This window comes from Ceratotherium simum, chromosome 29 (assembly GCF_057802395.1).
Source record: "Ceratotherium simum simum isolate JZ-2026a chromosome 29, ASM5780239v1, whole genome shotgun sequence".
Taxonomy (NCBI): domain Eukaryota; kingdom Metazoa; phylum Chordata; class Mammalia; order Perissodactyla; family Rhinocerotidae; genus Ceratotherium; species Ceratotherium simum.
The window spans coordinates 33,205,260-33,224,145 of NC_141928.1; the positions used below are offsets into that span (position 1 = coordinate 33,205,260).

The 18,886-nt window shown below is 40.5% G+C and overlaps 1 protein-coding gene across 2 annotated transcripts in view; it reads left to right on the forward strand.

Moving 5' to 3' along the window:
* The window catches only part of BAAT (bile acid-CoA:amino acid N-acyltransferase), a 38,293-nt gene extending 20,153 nt beyond the window's left edge, over positions 1-18,140 (forward strand). For both annotated transcript variants that reach the window (XM_087419396.1, XM_087419395.1), the window contains exons 2-4: positions 6,912-7,428; positions 12,216-12,418; positions 15,439-18,140. In XM_087419396.1, coding sequence (XP_087275522.1) covers positions 6,963-7,428; positions 12,216-12,418; positions 15,439-16,035 — 1,266 coding nt within the window. In that variant the 5' untranslated portion in view covers positions 6,912-6,962 and the 3' untranslated portion in view covers positions 16,036-18,140. The remainder of the gene's footprint in view (positions 1-6,911; positions 7,429-12,215; positions 12,419-15,438) is intronic.
* Positions 18,141-18,886: the final 746 nt, after the last annotated feature.

The following is an 18,886-nucleotide window of genomic DNA, read 5'->3' on the forward strand; positions in this document are numbered from 1 at the left end:
GGTAGGCTACACCAGCTAGGTTTGTGTAAGTACATGCTACAATGCTCGAACAACGATGAAATTGCGTAACAATACATTTCAGAATGTATCCCCATCGTTAAGAGACTCATGATTTTACTTGCTCTTGACTTCTTATCTCAAGGCAGGCTTCTGGAGAAACCCAAAATAGGACACAAAGCAAACTCCTCCCTCACTCTTCCTTCAACCACCACCCTATTTTTCTCCTCCTTCTTGATAATTAAGCTGTCATATTCACTCCTCAATCCTACCAGGGTCTGCCTTTACCGTGTCACCAAGTCTTCCGTCTCTAAAAATATACGAGGATTAACATGTGGTATATCCAATAGCAGTTTCAGAACTTAACTTGCTTGAAATATCAATCAATGATAAATAATCCTTCCTCAACCCCACTGATAGATAATTCTTAAGGATTTGACCTTACACAATTGTGGGAGCTGGTTTAGCAGTCTCCGGAAGGTTGTTGTCTTTGCACGTTGGAGCTTGAAGTCTACAGGGCAGGCAGATGGGAAGAGAAGATGGATGTAGAGGAGAGAAAGGACAGGCTAGAACCCACAAAGCATGAACTTGCAGTTTTTGCTGCCCCCGACCTTGGTAGTGTGAGTGTTTGCAGGAAAGTCTGGTACCCTTTCTCAAAAATCTAAATTTACACAAATTTTGATCTATTTGCTTTCAGTATCATCCAATTAAAAATATTTTCCCATTTCCTTTATGATTAGTACTTTGACCCACAGATTATTTAGGGCAGCCTTTTCAAATGCTTAATAGCCCCTTGTGGCTAGTGCATACCTTACTGGCCAGGTCAGTTTTAAAGAGTCAGTTACCACTTAGAAGATTAAATGTAGGAAACCTTCATTTTAACCGTTTCTGGGAATGTTCTTTTTTTTCAAGGTATATCCAATTTTCTTTCTAGTGGCATCATGTCCTGTTATTTCTGCCTGAATAATTTTCCGTAACATTTTTTTGTAGTACAGTTCTCCTAGTAATGAATTCTACCAGTTTTTGTTTGAAAAACTTTTTTTTCTCCCTTATTTCAAAAATCTTTTTGTTTTGAAATAATTAGAGACTTAGGAAGTTACAAAAGTTGTGTACATTCTCCTCCATTTTTTTTTTTTTTTTTTTGAGGAGGACTAGCCCTGAGCTAACATCTGATGCCAATCCTCCCCTTTTTTCTTGAGGGAGATTGGCCCTGGGCTAACATCCGTGCCCATCTTCCTCTACTTTATATGGGATGCCGCCACAGCATGGCTTCACAAGCAGTGCGTCTGTGCGCTCCCAGGATCCGAACCTGCGAACCCCGGGCCGCCGCAGTGGAGCGTGCACACTTAACTGCTTGTGCCACCGGGCTGACCCCATTCTCCTCCATTTTTAAGAGAGATTTTTGCTGCGTATAAAATTCTGGGTTTATAGATTTTTTCTTTCCTTCAGCAAGGTTTGTCATTCTATTTTCCTCTGGCTTGTACAGTTTCTGATGAGAAGTCTGATAAAGTCCTTTTCTTTGTTCCTCTGTACGTAATGTGGCTTTTTTTCTCTAATAACCTTAATTTTTTTTAATCTTTGGTTTTTATCACTTTGAATATGATGTGTCTAGGTTTTTTGCTTGTTTGTTTGTTTTGTTTTAATTTATCCTGCTTGGCGTGCTCTGAGATTCCTGTGTCTGTAATTGATACATTTTATTATTTTTAGAAAATTCTTGGCCTTTATCCCTTCAAATATTTCTTCTGTTCCATTATGTCTCTCTTCTGGATTTCCAAGTACATGTATATTAGGCAATTTGTTTTTGTCCCACAACTTTTGGGTGCTCTGTTCAGTTTTTCCACTCTTTTTTTTTCCTCTTTGTTATGCAATTTGGGTAATTTCTATTGCCCTATCTTCAAGGTCAATGATTTTATCCAAGCTATGTGCAATCGATGAGCTTGTTGGAATCATTCTTCATCTCTGTAGCTGTTTATTATTATTTCTACTATTATTTGTAGCATTCTGATTTGATTCTTTCTTTTGGTTTCCATTTATTCTGTCGTTGAAATTCCCTATTTGTTCATGCCTGTTGCCCACCCTTTTCACTAGAGCTTTGTCTTAGCTTTGTCTTTAACAGTTTGAGCTGTTATACAAAACTATCATGGACCAAGCGGCTTAAACAACAGAAATCTATTTCTCGCAGATGGAGGCTGGAAGTCTGAGATCAGGGTGCTGGCATGGTTGAGCTCTGGTGAGGGCCCTCTTTCTTGTTTTCAGAAAGCCTCCTCCTTGCTGTATCCTCACATGGCAGAGAGAGTGAACTCCGGCCTTTTCATCCTCTTATAAGGGCACCAATCCCATCACAGGGGCTCCACCTGCCTCGTATAAATTTAATTACCTCCCAAAGCCCCACTACCAATTACATCACAATATGAATTAGAGCTTCAACATGTGGATTTTGGGGGCACACACACATTCAGTCTACAGCAAGCTTTAATATATTGATCACAGTTATTTTAAATTCACTGTTCAATAGTTCCATCTGTGTCATCTCCAAGTCTAGTTCTGTTGATTGCTTTGTCTTGCCATTTTTTCTTGTTTTTTTGTGTGTCTCATAATTTTTTTTTTTTTTGGCTAGGTTATGCAGCAACTCTAACATATAGTCCATTTCTTCCTTCATCAGGCCCAGCATGGCCCCAGCTGGGTTATGCTGTGACTCAACCTTGGCTATCGGCCTGGTAGCCAGGATGGGGACAGCTCTTAGGGGCACCTGTTGCCTTATGGGGGAAAGATCTCTATATCACTTCCATCTTTCCCATCTTTCCTGTTAATGTGGGGGAAAAGAGAGAGGGTAGTTCTAGTTCTTAGCGGGAGAAGGGTGGGCCTCTTCAGCAGGCCTAGAATTTCAGAAACTTCTAGGGAGTCAAAATTGTTGGGGGCATCCGCCAGATGTCCCTGTCTCAGGTTCAAGGTTTGGTCCCGACCTTGACATAACAGACCTGGCTTGGTTGGATATTTGTTGGCAGTGAGCTACTTTTATCATCAAATCCTCTGCTTGAACTTCAGCTTTTTCTTTTTTATTGAGATGTAATCAACACACAACATTACATTTGTTATATGTGTACAACACAATGATTTGATACACATATATATTGGGAAATGATTACCACAATAAGTTTAGCCAATATTCATTACCACACACAGTTATAAATTTTTTTTCTTATGATGAAAACTTAAGATCTACTCATCTTAGCAATGTTCAAATATACAATAAAATTACTAATTATAGTCACCATGCTGTATGTTACATCCCCAGGACTTATTTATTTTATAGCTGGAAATTTGTATCTTTTACCACCTTCACCCATTTTGCCCACCTCCCACACCCCCCACCCCTTGCTTATGGCAACCACCAATCCGTTCACTGTATCTATGAGTTCTTTTTTTTCTTTTTTTTAGATCCCACATATAAGTGAGTTCATAAGGTATTTGTCTTTCTCTGTCTGAATTATTTCACTTAGCATAATGCCCTCAAGGTCCATTCATGTTGTTGCAAATGATAGAAATTTCCCTCCTTTTTTATGGCTGAATAATATTCCACTGTGTACATGTACTATATTTTCTTAATCCATTCATCTGTTGATTTAAACACTTAGGTTGTTTCCATGTCTTGGCTGTTGTAAATAATGCTACAATGAACATGGGGGTATAGATGTCTTTTTGAGTTAGTGTTTTCATTTTCTTCAGATAAATACCCAGAAGTGGAATTGCTGGATCATAAGATGATTCTATTTTTAATTTTTTGAGGAACCTCCATACTGTTTTCCATAGTGGCTGCACCAATTTACATTCCCCCCCAACAGCACGCAAGGGTTCCCTTTTCTCCACATCCTTGCCAATACTTGTTATCTCCTGTCTTTTTGATAATAGCCATTCTAACAGGTGTGAGGTGATATCTCATGATGGTTTTGATTTGCATTTCCCTGATGGTTAGTGATGTTGAGCACCTTTTCACATATCTGATGGCCATCTATATGCCTTCCTTGGGGAAATGTCTATTCAGATCCTCTGCCCATTCTTTAATCAGATTCTTTGTGTTTTTGCTATTGTTATGTCTCATAATTTTTTAATCGATTGTCAGACAGTATATAGAACGGTAAAAACTGATGTAAATATTTATGTCTGGAAATAGAAATTCCTCTTCTGCTGCTGGTCCATTACTGGGGCCAATCTAGTGAAGAGCCAGCTCATTTTTTGTTGTTGTTGCTATGGTTACATTCACTATATCACTAACTTCAAAATCTTTTGGTGTTTAGAAGGGAGGTTAGTTTGCTAGAGAGTTTTTCTCAATGTTCACTTTCCACCCTCAGCTTTAGGCCTTCCCTGTGTGCCTGCACATCAGAAAGTGTCTCTTTCCATGCTTTTGCCCACCCTAAGTGGTAGAATGCTGTTACTTATTACTTCTTGCTCCCTAGCCTGGTCATGGGGAGGCCGTGATGGTTTCCATTGTCCTGGTTGAGACTCAGTCTTTGGCAGGCCCTGTGCCCTTAGGTCTGGAGATGGAGATTTCTCAGTGATCCTGCCCTTTCCCAGTGATAGGAGACCTCTAATTGTTTGGGTCCAGGTTGGTTTCCTGTCCTCCAGGAATAGAGTTTTTCTTTTTCATTCATTTTTCCTATACCCAGTAGCAAGGGGTCTTCTCCTATACCTTGGGAGTGACGGAGTTTGGTGTTCTTACTTTAGTAGGGTGACCAACCCCTCTTGGTTTTCCTGGGACTGTCCTGGTTTTAGCACTGAAAGTCTTACATCTTAGGAAATACCTCAGTTCCAGGGAACGGCTCAGTTCATCATCCTCTCCTCTAATCGTTTAAAGCATTTATTTCTCAGGAAAAAAAGGACTAGGTGGGGCATTGTGCCTTTCTTACAGTGGTGACTGCTACCTTCCTCCAGGCCTGCACAAGTAAGGAAAACTATTTCCAGTCTCTTCTCTGCTCAAATCTTTCTTATAATCAGCTAGTAATGTCCATGGAAAAGAGCCTGCTATTGGATGCAAACTTCTCTTGTGTCTGCAGCTTCCAGGTATTTTTATGTTTATTCTAGCTCACACTCAGCCTTTAGGAATTCACCGGAAATTTAGCTGAATTCTAATTATCTGCTTGTCTGTAGGCCCCAGCTTCCTTCTGTGCTCTGCTGCAGGTGTGTAAAGTTAGGCACCTGCTCTGCTTTATATAAAGGCCTGCAATGCCTCAGATGCCTTCTCTCCGCTCCCATCTCTGCTCTCAGTCTCTGATGTGTTGTCCCTGACCACATGGTCAAGTCCTATAGAAAGAGTTGGCAGTTGGAGAAAGACTTACTCTGAGGCCACAGTTTCTCAGAATTCTAATCTATCAAACCAGCCCACACACATCCATTAAAAATGCATTAAAATTTCTGTTGATTTCTCATTTTTCTCTATGGGGGTTTCTTTTTTTTTTTTTTTTTGGTGAGGAAGATTGGCCATGAGCTAACATCCATTGCCAATCTTCCTCTTTTTTTGCTTGAGGAAGAGCGGCCCTGAGCTAACACCTGTGCCCGTCTTCCTCTGTTTTGTATGTGAGATGCCGCCACAGCACAGCTTGATGGGTGGTGCGTAGGTCCACACCTGGGATCCGAACCTGCGAACCCCAGGCAGCTGCGGCAGAGAACGCGAATTTAACCGCTATGCCACTGGGCAGGCCCCCGGGGGTTTCTTTTTTGCTGCTTTATCATAACTGCAAGTCACTGCATAGGAGAGAAAATTTCCTTTCTACTATGAGGAGCTTGTCACTCACTGGTTTAATTCATTTAGATTCTTTGCATTCTTGGCAATCTAACGAATTTATAAAGACAAAAGCACAATTGATTTTGTAGTTTATCCGGATAATTTTAGTTATTAGAATGAGAACGATGGTCAGTTTTGTGGTTTTCTCCACACTAACCAAAAGGAGAAGGATAGTCCTTAATTTTTAAGAAGAAGGTTATAAAAAGCTAAGCAAGGGGCTGGCCTGGTGGCGCAAGCGGTTAAGTGCGCGTGCTCCACTGCGGCAGCCCGGAGTTCACCGGTTCAGATCCTGGGTGCGCACTGCTGCAAAGCTTGGCAAGCCATGCTGCGGCAGCGTCCCATATAAAGTGGAGGAAGATGGGCATGGATGTTAGCCCAGGGCCAGTCTTCCTTGGCAAAAAAAGAGGAGGATTGGCAGATGTTAGCACAGGGCTGATCTCCTCACAAAAAAAAAAAAAAAAAAAAAAAGCTAAGCAAGACTTCTGTGTACCTGAAGGGCTTGTCAGATTCTAGTTTTGCTTAGGACTGGGTAAATCCTAACTATGAAGCTGTGAGTACTTTTTCTATAGGGAGTAATACATGTGTCAACCTCCTTGCTCTCCTCAAGATTTTATTCTCATTCTTTTGAGAAGATCCATCTATTTATTTTTTATGCTCTATTGGAGGTAAATTTTTAGATGCTAGAAATTCTGCTTGAAGGACTTGGGGAGGGGATTAATAATGGAGTCACCTGTTGCATATATATATATACACACATACATGTACACACATTGAACAAATCCTCGTATTTTCACCCTCCCATCTCACACCTATCCTCCACTGCACCTGAGTTTTCAAGGGTTCTGGGTGGCAGATTGTGATATCCTCCTTGGGTGTGTTGATACCATTCATGCATATTTTGGCTGCTGCTTCCTCAACCCTGGTTCATTTTTATTATAAAACTTATCAACTTACTGTATATCTTCCAGAAATTTGTTGAAAGCTCTCAAGCGTCTTGCAGTCAAAGATTATAGCAGGATATTTGCTAAATAACTGGAGCATTAGAGCCAGATCCCAAGCATTCCTGGTCCAGTTCACCTTTCATTAACCTTATCACTGCCTTATTTCATTCTCCCATATTTCTTTCTATTTCAAGGTTGTACTGAAGACATTACTGAAGAATCGTTCAAAGTGCCACACTGCGACAATGATTCAGCTGACGGCTACCCCTGCAAGTGCACTTGTCGATGAGCCAGTGCATATCCGAGCTACAGGCCTGACTCCCTTTCAGATAGTGCTTCTGCAGGCCTCGCTAGAAGATGAAATGGGGAACTTGTTTCATTCCCAAGCCTACTATAGGGCCAATGAAGTTGGTGAGGTGGACCTGGAGCATGCTTCTTCACTTGGAGGTGATTATGTAGGAGTCCACCCCATGGGTCTCTTCTGGTCCCTGAAACCTGAAAAGATATTAACTAGACTGTTGAAAAGAGATGTGATGAATAGCCCCTTCCAGATTCAATTAAAACTCTATAATTCAAATGTAATCTTAATCGACAATGCCTCCCCTGCTCCAAATGTCAGCCTGACTTTGGAGAGGTGGTACGCAGCACCTGGTGTCACACGAATCCAAGTCCGAGAAGGCCGCCTTCGGGGAGTCCTCTTTCTCCCTCCAGGTGAGTAGAATTACCCTGGTTATTGTCATCCTTTTTTCTCTTTTAATTGCCTTATCCTTCTAGAAGTTTAACCCGGACATGGATAATACCTAGAGCAGTTCTTTCTTGTCTTAGAATCATGATTCACTTTGGGTCAGAACAAGAATGTGGTGATACTCCATTCCAACTCAAGTTTCATCTCAACAATCCTGGAGCTTATCTAAGGATATGACATATAGCTTATAGAGTCCTTGCATTATGGGATTTCCATAGTTTTGGATTTATGTGAAATCTATCTGTATTGAAGCCTGGCTATCTGGAGACCTACATCCTGATATCATGAAACTGTGTCTCAGCTTATTTTGGGGGTTCTGTCATATCTGAGTCTCAATTTAGGCACAGATCATTGCACAATTGCCACAATAAACTGATGATATAACGGACTTAAATATTGCAAGAAATATAGAGTATGCAAAGAAAATTTATACTCTCTAGTTCCAGAAATATTTCATATTTATAAAATATTCCAAAAATCAGCAGATAATACAACATACTCCCTAATGGCTATAAAACTTACCAGAACACTCATAGTTTCCCACAGTGATCTCCACATATCAATAAGTGATTCAAAACATCTATTGCTACATTTCTCGGAGTTTATTGTGAACGAAGCAAGGTTAATTTCCCAGAAGTAGCCCTTGGCAGGTCCAGGTTTCAGGTATTTCTGAGATCCCCTTCTTCTGATATGTGCTTTGGTCTGGGACACAGCCATCACATCATCAGGATGCATTGCCTCTCTCTGTTTGTTTTTTTTTTTAAATAGTCACTTTCTAGAACTGAGATGGGTTGAGGAAACCTGAATTGTTAGAGGTGGTTTCTGACAGCATAGAGTTCTAGATGGTGTAGAAGGAATAAAAGCTTCCCTTTCCGAATTCACCATGACCCATGCACTTGTTTAGATAAATTTGAATTTTTTTACACCTAGTAATTAGCATATAAACCACTGTATTTTGTGTAGGGATCAGGAAGTAGGTGGCACAAACTTCTGTGCCTTATGATCCCAACTCAGTTAAAAACCTGAATACTAGTGCAGGCTCTCCACCTTGGGTGATGTGCTCATTCAGGGTGTACTGTCTGTGAACCCTTTCGGACTTTGCACATGCCGGGTCTCCTGCTTAAGGTGCTTGTTCTGTGGGGGTACAAAAGACGGGTTGAGTTGTGTGAGACAAAAAGAGGTTGAGTCAGATCTCTTGTATTGCCTGGTAAAGAAAGGGCATGTGTAGGACTGGGGATCAGCACAGTAAGCTGTCTCCGAGGAGGGAAAAATACTAATGTAGCAGATTAAAGCTGTGGGCATTGCCCCATTTGAGTTAGATTATCTGTGACTCTGGAAGTTATGGGTTGGGCACTGTGGCAGAGACAACAGAAGCAGAGAGTACCCCTAGGATTTTGGTCCCAGCTCTGGGAGGCGACAGAAATCTGAAATACCTCCACAGAGCAACAGCTCCTAGCAGTGTACACAGTGCTCCTCCAGGTAGAGCCTCTCATGAAGGAATAGCACATCATGGTAAGAACTTCCTGTCCTATCAAGGGGTAGGTTAAGTATATTTTTCAAGGGTAGGTTGAGAATATGTTCCATTGACCCACCGCTGCCATGGCTCAAACAGCTACTTTGCTTAAGTGGCATGCCTATTTGCAGCAGAGGAGCAGTGTATCGGCCAGCCCACTGTCTCTAGAAATGCGGATGCTCCTAGGCCCTGTAGAGCATATGAATCCTCCAAATGTCCCCACCCCTATTCCTGTGATGGCCCCTGCGGCCTGCAGAGAGAGAATGGGGGTAATTCCCACTGATGCCTGGAAACCGAAACAAACCACAGCAGCCAGTGGGCTGAACGCAGAGCAGTTTGGCTGGTGAGCCCTGGCTGTTAGCCCTTTGCATTGACCGTTGGGCTGTTCTAAAGAGACTAACGCTATGGCTTGGACAATGTAAAGCTGAGGAGTAGATGATCATAAATAAGCCTTTGTGGGATCAGGTATGTAGAAAGACATTTGGGTTCGCCTACAAAAGCTGAGGCAGCTCTCACCATCTTCCATACCCCAGTGCATAAGGTGCTGACACTCCCTGGCAGTCAAGAAGCTGATGCCCTAGTCTGGCTATGAGCCCTAGCAAATGACACTTCAGTAGATATAGCAGATTGGGTGCATAGAAAGAGCAGCCTCTGTAGCAACCAGGTGGGATCATGTATTGCCAAGGATGCTGGACTGACCTTGAAATACACTGATTTGGTTAATGTAGTGACAGCATGTCATGTGTATTCTAAACAATGCCCAAGGCAACTGCCAAAGGAGTCTCGGGCCTTTCACTAGAGTTCCTAACTGGTGAGGGACAGACAAATTGATTATATTGGCCCCCTGCCTCCAAGTGAGGATTCTAAATATGCCTTGGTTTGTGTGGACACTGTGCCTGACCTAACCCAAGCTTTCCCCTGTTGCCATGCAAACCAGGCTGCCACCATTAGGAGATTAGAGAAGCTGAGTAGCATATATAGATACCCTCATTGACTAGACAGTGAATAGAGGGCAAATTTCAAATATCATGATATACAAGATTAGGCAAAAGAACATCGAATGGAGATTCCATCTCCCCTATAATTCGCAAGCAGCAGGGCTAGTGGCGAGGAAAAATGGAAAAAGCAGTATATTACTAAATTACCAACAGGAAAAACCACCTTGACTGGGTGGACTAAAGTACTGTCCTAGTCTTTAATAGATTTGAATGATCAACCAGTAGGGCCTGCTGTCCTATTTGCCAGACTGGGGACCCCTGCTGAGGCACCCAATACCATAAGGTATGGAAGTTACAGGAAATAGTCATTGCCCTGACTCTCACCATGGATCAAAGTGCTATGCTGCTGAGAACACCAAGCAATATCACACCTGGAGAGGCATTATCTACTCGAATTTGCAATAGGATGTCCCACCTGGATGGGTGAGTTACTTCACGCCCCTGGGTGAGGGGGAACTACTCAAACGCCACTGGGATTCCATTGTCCTGCTGCAAGCTGGACCTGTTGAAATGCACTATCCCTGGAATGGAACATGCACCATTGAGAGAAGGGAGAAGGTGGGGGCGGTCCCAGTCTGGCATATCCTGCCCCCAGTCCATCTCCTCATGCCTGACAGTACTGCCTCCCTCAGCCAACATGTATAGTATGCACAACCCGGTCAAGTTCCGAAAGCTGCCAACCTCCCTCTCCTCAAGGCCGAATGGGCACATTCTGTTTTCCACTGGGATGATCATTTGACCACCATCTTTATCCCCTTCATTGGCCTGGGAGATGTTATAGCACACACAGAAGCCCTTACTAAACTCACCCAGCAAGCCTTAAATGATAGCCAACAAAGTATGTCCTTACTGAACACTGAAATGCCTCTAATGAGAAAAGCTGTCTTCCAAAATAGGATGGCCTTGGACAGTATCACTGCTTTGCAAGGAGGCACCTGTGCCATTATCCAAACAGAATATCTGATGAGTCTGCTAATGTATTATCTTTATTAAATCATATGAAGACACAAGTGAATGCCTTGAGTGATCTGACCCCCACCCTAGGGGACTTAATAAATCAGTGGTTTGCATGATGGGGCTCTGGGTGGAAAAAATTGTTACTTGTTTTGGGGATCATTGTCTTAATCTGCGTTTTCTCTTGCATGTGCCTATACTGTTGCTGTGGTATCTGCCTCCAGTACAGCCAGATAGCTGCCAAACTAGCCACCTCCATGCTAGTGAAACCCCTTGTTGACCACTCAGGGCACATTGCAGGAGAGGGAGACATGTAAGATTGTAAGAGCTGGTTGTGAGTGGTGGAGTGTTGGAGGAGGTCATCAAAAGGACGTGACTTCTGGTTAACCTGTGAGCCGGACCCCAGCAATTAGAGGCTCCTCACTCCCGTCTCTGTCCTTAGAATGTATGCTCTGCCTACCATTCCCATAGTAGGAGCTGTTCTAAGGACACAGCCTTAAGAGAGTAAGGTGTTGATGAGACCATCTGGATGGTAGATGTAACTGAACACAGTTAAAGCCACTATATAAACTTTTAAGATTCTGACGGGCAGATGCCGAGACCTACTCGTCTTGCAGCCTCCCAAGACAAGCCTTGTAAATAAGTTCCCTTACTTATTAAACCTGCCACCTACCAATCTGGAGTGGTCTGCCTCTTTCTTCGGTCTCTCCTTGCCCTGCATGAGTATGGGGGCTAGTTTGTGAGCCAACAATAATCATTTTAATACCTTTTTCTTTGAAGCCTTATACTTTTGAAGCCTTTTTTTTGAGCCATATACCTCTTTGAGAACCCGATTAAATCTGTTGATCCTCTCATCAGTAAAATGCACATATAAACGTACATTTTTTACATATAATTTCAGGACCTTCATTGATTTTCTGGAGCCTATTTGTGTACCTCTCTACAGGTTAAGAAGCCCTGGCCTAACTTCTATGTCTTTCTTTACTCCAAGACTATAGCAATGAACCACTATGAGTCCCCACTTCTCCTTGGCTGCAGAGATTAAACACATCAGTGAACGTGGTTCCCAATCAAACTTTTGGATACTGTGTTCCATTATATATTCAATCAGTTTTAATTCTGCCCCAGATACAAGGCTGAAAATTTGGGGATTCTATTGAAAATGTATACATTAATTCCAAAATTTGTGACACATTTCTTCTCTGTGTTGTCATATTTTTCTTCTCTTTTCCTCACCTCCCCTTTGTACTCAATTCTGTTTTATTTTTACATTATTTATGTTTTTCAGGAGATGGCTGTTTCCCCGGAGTAATTGATTTGTTTGGTGGTTTTGGTGGACTTACTGAATTCCGGGCCAGTCTCCTGGCCAGTCATGGCTTTGCTGCCTTGGCCTTGGCTTACCGTGACTATGAAGACCTGCCTTCCAAACTAGAGAAAGTAGATTTGGAATATTTTGAGGAAGCTGCCAACTTTCTCCTGAGACATCCTAAGGTAATTTTTGCCCTTTCATTAGATTTCATTTCCTGTTTTTTAATAATCATAATATTCTGTGACTTCCCTTAACTTCCAAGTATGAGTCTCCCTCAGTGAACCTGAAAAGTCTATTACATATCTATATTATGCACAATTTATTTTGCATCCAGTGTCTTTGGCTCAGAAAGACAAAATGCATAGAAAGTTAGCCTGTGTCCATCATGGAATCAAAAGTCATTGGCTTTGGATTCAGACAGAAAAGGGTTGCATTTCTGGCTCCAGCTCATCAGGTTGTGAGAATTTGGGCAAGTTACTAAGACCCTCTAATGCTCAGTTTCTTCATCTATTAAGTAATAGTGTAGTGATACTACTTCGTAAGGTTATTGTGAGAATTAAAGGGGGTAGTACCAGCAAAGTGCTTACTAGAGTAACTGGCAATACTAAACGCTCAATAAACATGAGCAATTGTTGTTACTATCATCTTCTCTGATAATTATTAAATCACCACACTTAACCAGACAGATAATCTGTATTTCTTTGAAGAGTGGGTCTAAGTTTTTAGTTACTTGGGAGGCCTTAAACATAATGCTGTGCTATTCCAACTCACATACCCTTTTTAAATTTTAAAGTGTGCTTTGCTGCTATAATAGGATTGATGCGTGTTATTCCTCTTTAATCGCTAATATTTTTTTCTTAGTAAGAATTGATCTAAGTAAAATTAAGGGTCTATACTACATCCTTTTTCATATAAATGTCACCAAAATATGGTCAGAATTGCAATAGTAAGATGAACAACAATTGCTGACAAGCTACTGGTGCATTGAATTTTTAAATTGCTATTTTTGATGCATATTATGGAATTGTCCTTGAATTATTAAATAGTTTTCCTCTTACCCTAAGAATTTCTCACATTTCTGTTAGCTGGATACAAGTGGTACATTCATTCATATTTTTCCAAATAGTAAGAACAAAACCCCAAACATTAGTTAATAAAATGCCTGTTTTCCTAAGAAAATATCAGGGATCAATTAAGACTTTAGAAGAAACGTGGCTCTCTGAAACTCTATCCTCGCCTGAATCTGGTGCTCACGGAGAATCAAGGCTTTATTTTGTGCCATAAAAACTAATCGTGTTTAACTCCTTCTTCTCGCTTGCTCTCCCATACCCAACTGGTGATTGGGAACTGAACACTCATAAATAACTCATAAACATGTTGTTTTCTTTTTATCAGGGCATCCTCATTTCTTCCCCGCACCATTGCAATAGGCTCTGGCCTTTCTGCCTCCATTTTGCAAGTCAGAGTTGTAAGATCGGTCTTTCTAGAGCAGAGCCTTTTTACTCACTTGCTTAAGAGTCTCCCAATTTACTACAGGATAAAAGTCAGGTTTCCTAGCATGTAAGATAAAACTTTCCATGATCTAATCTCTGCATACTTCTTCAACCTTATCTTATGCCTATCCTTAAAACCTGTCCTAATTCTCCTCTGTAGTTGGGAAAAGAGTCAAGGCCACTTAGCATGTCCTTCAAAGTTATTCACTATCAGTTTGCTGTTTTCTTTTCCAGCCTTTTTTTGCTACCTCTCATCTTATACTCTAAACTCAAGTAATGAAGAACTATCTGTGGTTCCCTAAACGCATTGCTTCTGGGTTTTTGCACATGCTCCTCCTATGGTGAATTCATTAGGAATGTTTTGACTATGTTTCCCAGAGAAATGGCTGATGGTGGCTTAAACGACATCAACATAAGGCATTTTATTCTCTCATGTAACAGATCTGGAGATAGATGGTTCCAGCTTTAGTTCAGAAACTTAGTGGAGTTTTCAGTGGAGGAGACTGGTTTGACGTTTCTGAAACTTCCGGGCCTTCTCCTGAGGGTCGCAAGATAGCTGTGGCAGTCTCAGGCATTAAGCCAATATGCCAGTGTCATAAGCAGGAAAGAATGGTCAGGAATCTAGGCTTTCTCCTCATGATTCTATGCCATTTTATGTGGGGGAAATCTAAGACCCTAGGTTGAAGGTACTGGCCTTACAAGAGAGGCTGAAAAAGTATGTAGCAAAAGGGGATAGGTTCAGATCCACCAGAATTTATCCCTTGGGACTGGATTCACTGCTATGCCCCACAAAATGAAGGTCATGTTAGCTTTGAAATTGTGGAGCATGGTTCCTGTATAGGCAGTTGACCATGTCTGCTTCACTCAGCATAGAATACCATTCCTTCTAGTTTGCTCTCATTTTTTAATGTAAAAAGTCAACTCGTAGCCCATTTCCTGTGAGAATCTTTCTTTGATCTTGCCTTTATTCTCTGCCAATCTGGGTTTGCCGTCTGGCCTATTGCATTCTTATGTCATAGAATTTATAAGATCCTCCAATCGCCTGTTTTTTCCCTCCTTCTCTTCATCTGGCAGGGAGGTCCTTGATGATAAGAGATTATGCCTTTCCTCTCTGTCTCCCAGTGCTTAGGACAGGATGGATGATTTAAAAATGCTTGTTTGATGATGGACAGTGATGGAAGAAGCTGAGCCAAGCCTCCTTTACGAAACCTTTCTCTTAAGGAGAAAGCTTTTGGAGAAACCAAAGGAAGTCTAGAATCCTCTGTTCAAGTTTCCATGCTCTATCCTATTAATCTCACCTTTTTCTCAATGTTTTCCTACAGAATGCCCTTTTTCCTGAACTTCTAGAGATCTCAGAATTGGTGCAACAAAGTTAACCAATCGATTGTACCCTGATTCATATTATTCACAATAGTTACATGCCTTTTTCTTATTTTCCCTACTACATTGGTGTTTCTTTTGGGCATTTTAAACTCAGCGCCTAACACAATGCTGAATCCATAGTACTCAGTGAGTAAAGCCTGACGTATTCTTGAAGGAGTATTTCCTTTGAACATACATTGTGTATTTCAGAACTCTAGACCTGGGTATGTGGGTGGGATTAGCACTTACTTTGTCCCCACTTGCCATTGAAGTTCTTTGGTTGTTTGAGATTGTAGAGTTTTGTTAAATAATGCATAGAATCAACATCTCATTTCCACTATTTTCAGGTCCTTGGTCCAGGCATTGGGATAGTCTCCATATGCAAAGGAGCAGAGATTGGACTCTCCATGGCTATTCACCTAAAACAAGTCACAGCCACGGTGCTTATTAATGGGCCCAACTTCATTCTTGAAATTCCACAGGTATATCGTGGTCAGATACATCAGCCCTTGCCCATCTCTCCACAATTACTATCCATCAGTGCCTTAGGGTTATCAGAGTTTCAGCACATTTTTGAGGCAACTAGAGCTAAGGCCAATCAGACATTTTTTCTCCCCATTGAAAAAGCCCAGGGACATTTCCTCTTCATTGTGGGAGAAGATGATAAGAATATCAACACTAAAGCATGTGCTAAGCAAGCCACAGAACAGCTGAGGAGAAATGGGAAGAAGAATTGGACCCTGTTATCTTATCCTGGGGCAGGCCACCTGATAGAACCTCCCTATTCCCCACTGTGCTGTGCCTCACAGATCTCCAGTCTTCACCTCTTGGTGCTCTGGGGAGGAGAGGTGATCCCACATGCAGCTGCACAGGAACATTCTTGGAAGGAGATCCAGAAGTTTCTCAGGAAGCACCTCATTCCAGTTGTGACCAGTCGACTCTGAGAAAAGTCAACATTCCTGGAAAATAGAAAAGCAATAGGGTGCTTTACCAGACCTTCACCTGATCTTCACGGAACAATGTCTTTGAGCTCTTATTGTAAGAAGAAGTTATAGCAAGAGAAGGCAGGAGGACTGAGAATGGTCATGTCTTGACTTTGGAAAGGGAAAAATGGTTTCCATTTAATCCGATATCATACACTGAGGGTTCGCATTTTTAGAAATAAACTTAGAGCTCTACTTTCCTGAAAATATTCCAGTCTACAATTATAGCAATTCTCTAGGGAAAAAAATGACCAAAAATGAACCACAGACTCCCGTGGTTTGTAAAACAGGCATGAATAGAACCAGGTGCTGATATTCTTTGATTTCTTAAAACTCAAATTAAATATGCTTAGATCTCTCATATTTGAAAATATGCTCATGGTTCATGGTTAGTTCATTGTTATTGGAAAACTAGAGCTGGGTAAAAAAATATTATTGTAAGGTAATATGGAAGCTGATATGGCGATAACAACATTGAATCAGTCTGCAGTCAATAATTCCACAAATACTAATAAAATAAAGTAATTTTTGTGTCTAAATGTACACCATTTTGAGAGAGGAGCAATCTGAAATTAAAGAATTGCAATTTGGGAAAGCAGCCATGATGGTGTGGATTGTACACCTCTAGATTAGGGACTGGCAAACTCTTTCTGTAAAGTACCAGATAGTAAATGTTTTTGGCTTTGTGGGCCGTAAGGTCTCTGTCACTATTATTCAGCTCTGCCATTATAGCGCAAAGGAGCCATAGATAGGATGTAATGAATAACTGTGGCTGAATAAATAATTAAACTTTATTTAAGGACACTGAAATTTGCATTTAATATAATTTTTACGTGTGAAAAAATAGTAATTTTCTTTTTATTTTTTATTTATTTGTTGTTGTTGAGGAAGATTGGCCCTGAGCTAACATCTTTTGCCAATCTTCCTCTTTTTTTTACTTTTTTCTCCCCAAAGCCCAAAAGTACATAGTTGTGTATCCTAGTTGTAGGTCCTTCTAGTCCTTTTATGTGGGGTGCCACCTGAGTAGGGCTTGGTGAGCAATGAATAGGTCCACGCCCAGGATCTGAACTGGTGAACCCTGGGCTGCCAAAGTGGAACGTGCAAACTTAACTGGCCCCTCTTTTCATTTTTTTCCAAGCATTTACAAATGTAAAAACCATTCTTAGCCCATGGGCAGCAAAAAAAACAGGCTGTAGGCTGGATTTGCCTTGCAAGACATAGTTTGATGATCTTAGGTGTAGAGCAACCCAAATTACCTTGTCCAAGTTCAAATTTGAGACTTCTTCTCTAAGGGGCAAGTCACAGCCCAAATAGTCCTGAGCAACTGAATTGTGATGGATGGAAGTGGTAGGTGACTGCTGGATAATCAAGGTGAAGATGAACCAGTAGGAAAGTATTTTGAATCATTTTGTAGGTATGATGGGGAGGCGATGAGGAGTTAGATTAATAGAAGTAATATGAGGACACTTCAGTTGTATTTGCCTAAACTTTTTCTTTTATCTGCCTTCCGATATTCTTTGTTTAGAGTGAAATCATTCCACTCAGTGTGAGTGGAGCTGTTAGCCACTCTTGTCTCTCACTTATAAGTTTTCACATTTCCCAGACCTGGCCAATCAGAATACCTCACTCCTTTGACTATAATAATCATGTAATTGCAATGGCTAATATTTCCTATGCTATATTCTATATAATAGTTATATATGTTATATGCTATATGCAATATGCTATATAATAGTTATCATAATAGGTGTAATGGGTATAATTTTTCTTGTTTCGTGTTCTGGACTTTAGGAAGAATGCCTCTATCTATGAGGTGTGATGTTGGTGTTAGGCCTGATATATATCCCTCAATTTATATTTTATGGATCTTTCTTTTAAACCAAGAAGGTTTTGCATTTTTTTCAAGTGTGTCAGCATCACTAGAAAGGGTTGTATGGTTTTTCTCTGTAGATCGATTTATGTGATGAATTATTTTTCTAGTATTGAATCATCTTTGTATTTATAGAATAAAACTCACTTGTTCATGATGTATTCTTAATTAACATTAATAAATAAGATTGAACGACTTTTGTGTGTGGGTTTTCTTTTTTGGCCAAGTATTGTATCAGTGTTGTACTTGTTTCATAAAAAGAATTCAAAAGTTTTCCTTCTTTCCTATAGTAGCTTACTTAGGACAAAAACTATCTCCTCTTTAAAAGCTAGTAGCTCTGTCCTGGGTATTCTATTGTTCCTGGTAATTTTTTTTTAAAGATAACCTAGATTTTTATTGATGTTTAATATATTATATCTTGTCTATATTATAGTGGATACTTTCAATCCAAAACAGTTCTTTATATTTTTTAACATTTTATATAGCAGAAAAATCAGAAATATTTAAAATTAAGTTAAACTATATGACAAAATCTAAAAAAACTACCCTCCAATTCTGGCACGTTATGTTGCTAGAGTTAAAACAGAAATGAATTCCATACTACTTTTATTTAATTTTTAAAATTATATGAACAAAATTTTGTAGAGGTCTGGCATATCTTTTTATTGTGGTAAAACAGACAAAACATAAAATTTACCATTTTAACTATTTTTAGGTGAATTTATGCTGAACAATATGGTGGCATTAAATACTTTCACATTGTGCTACCATCACCACCATCCATCTCCAGAACTTTTTCATCTTCCCAAAGTGAAACTCCATATTGTTTAAACAATAACTCTCCATTTCCTCCTTACCCCAGTCCCTGACAACCACCTTTCTATTTTCTGTTTCTATGAATTTAATTACTCTAGGGACCTCATATAAGTGGAGTCATACAAT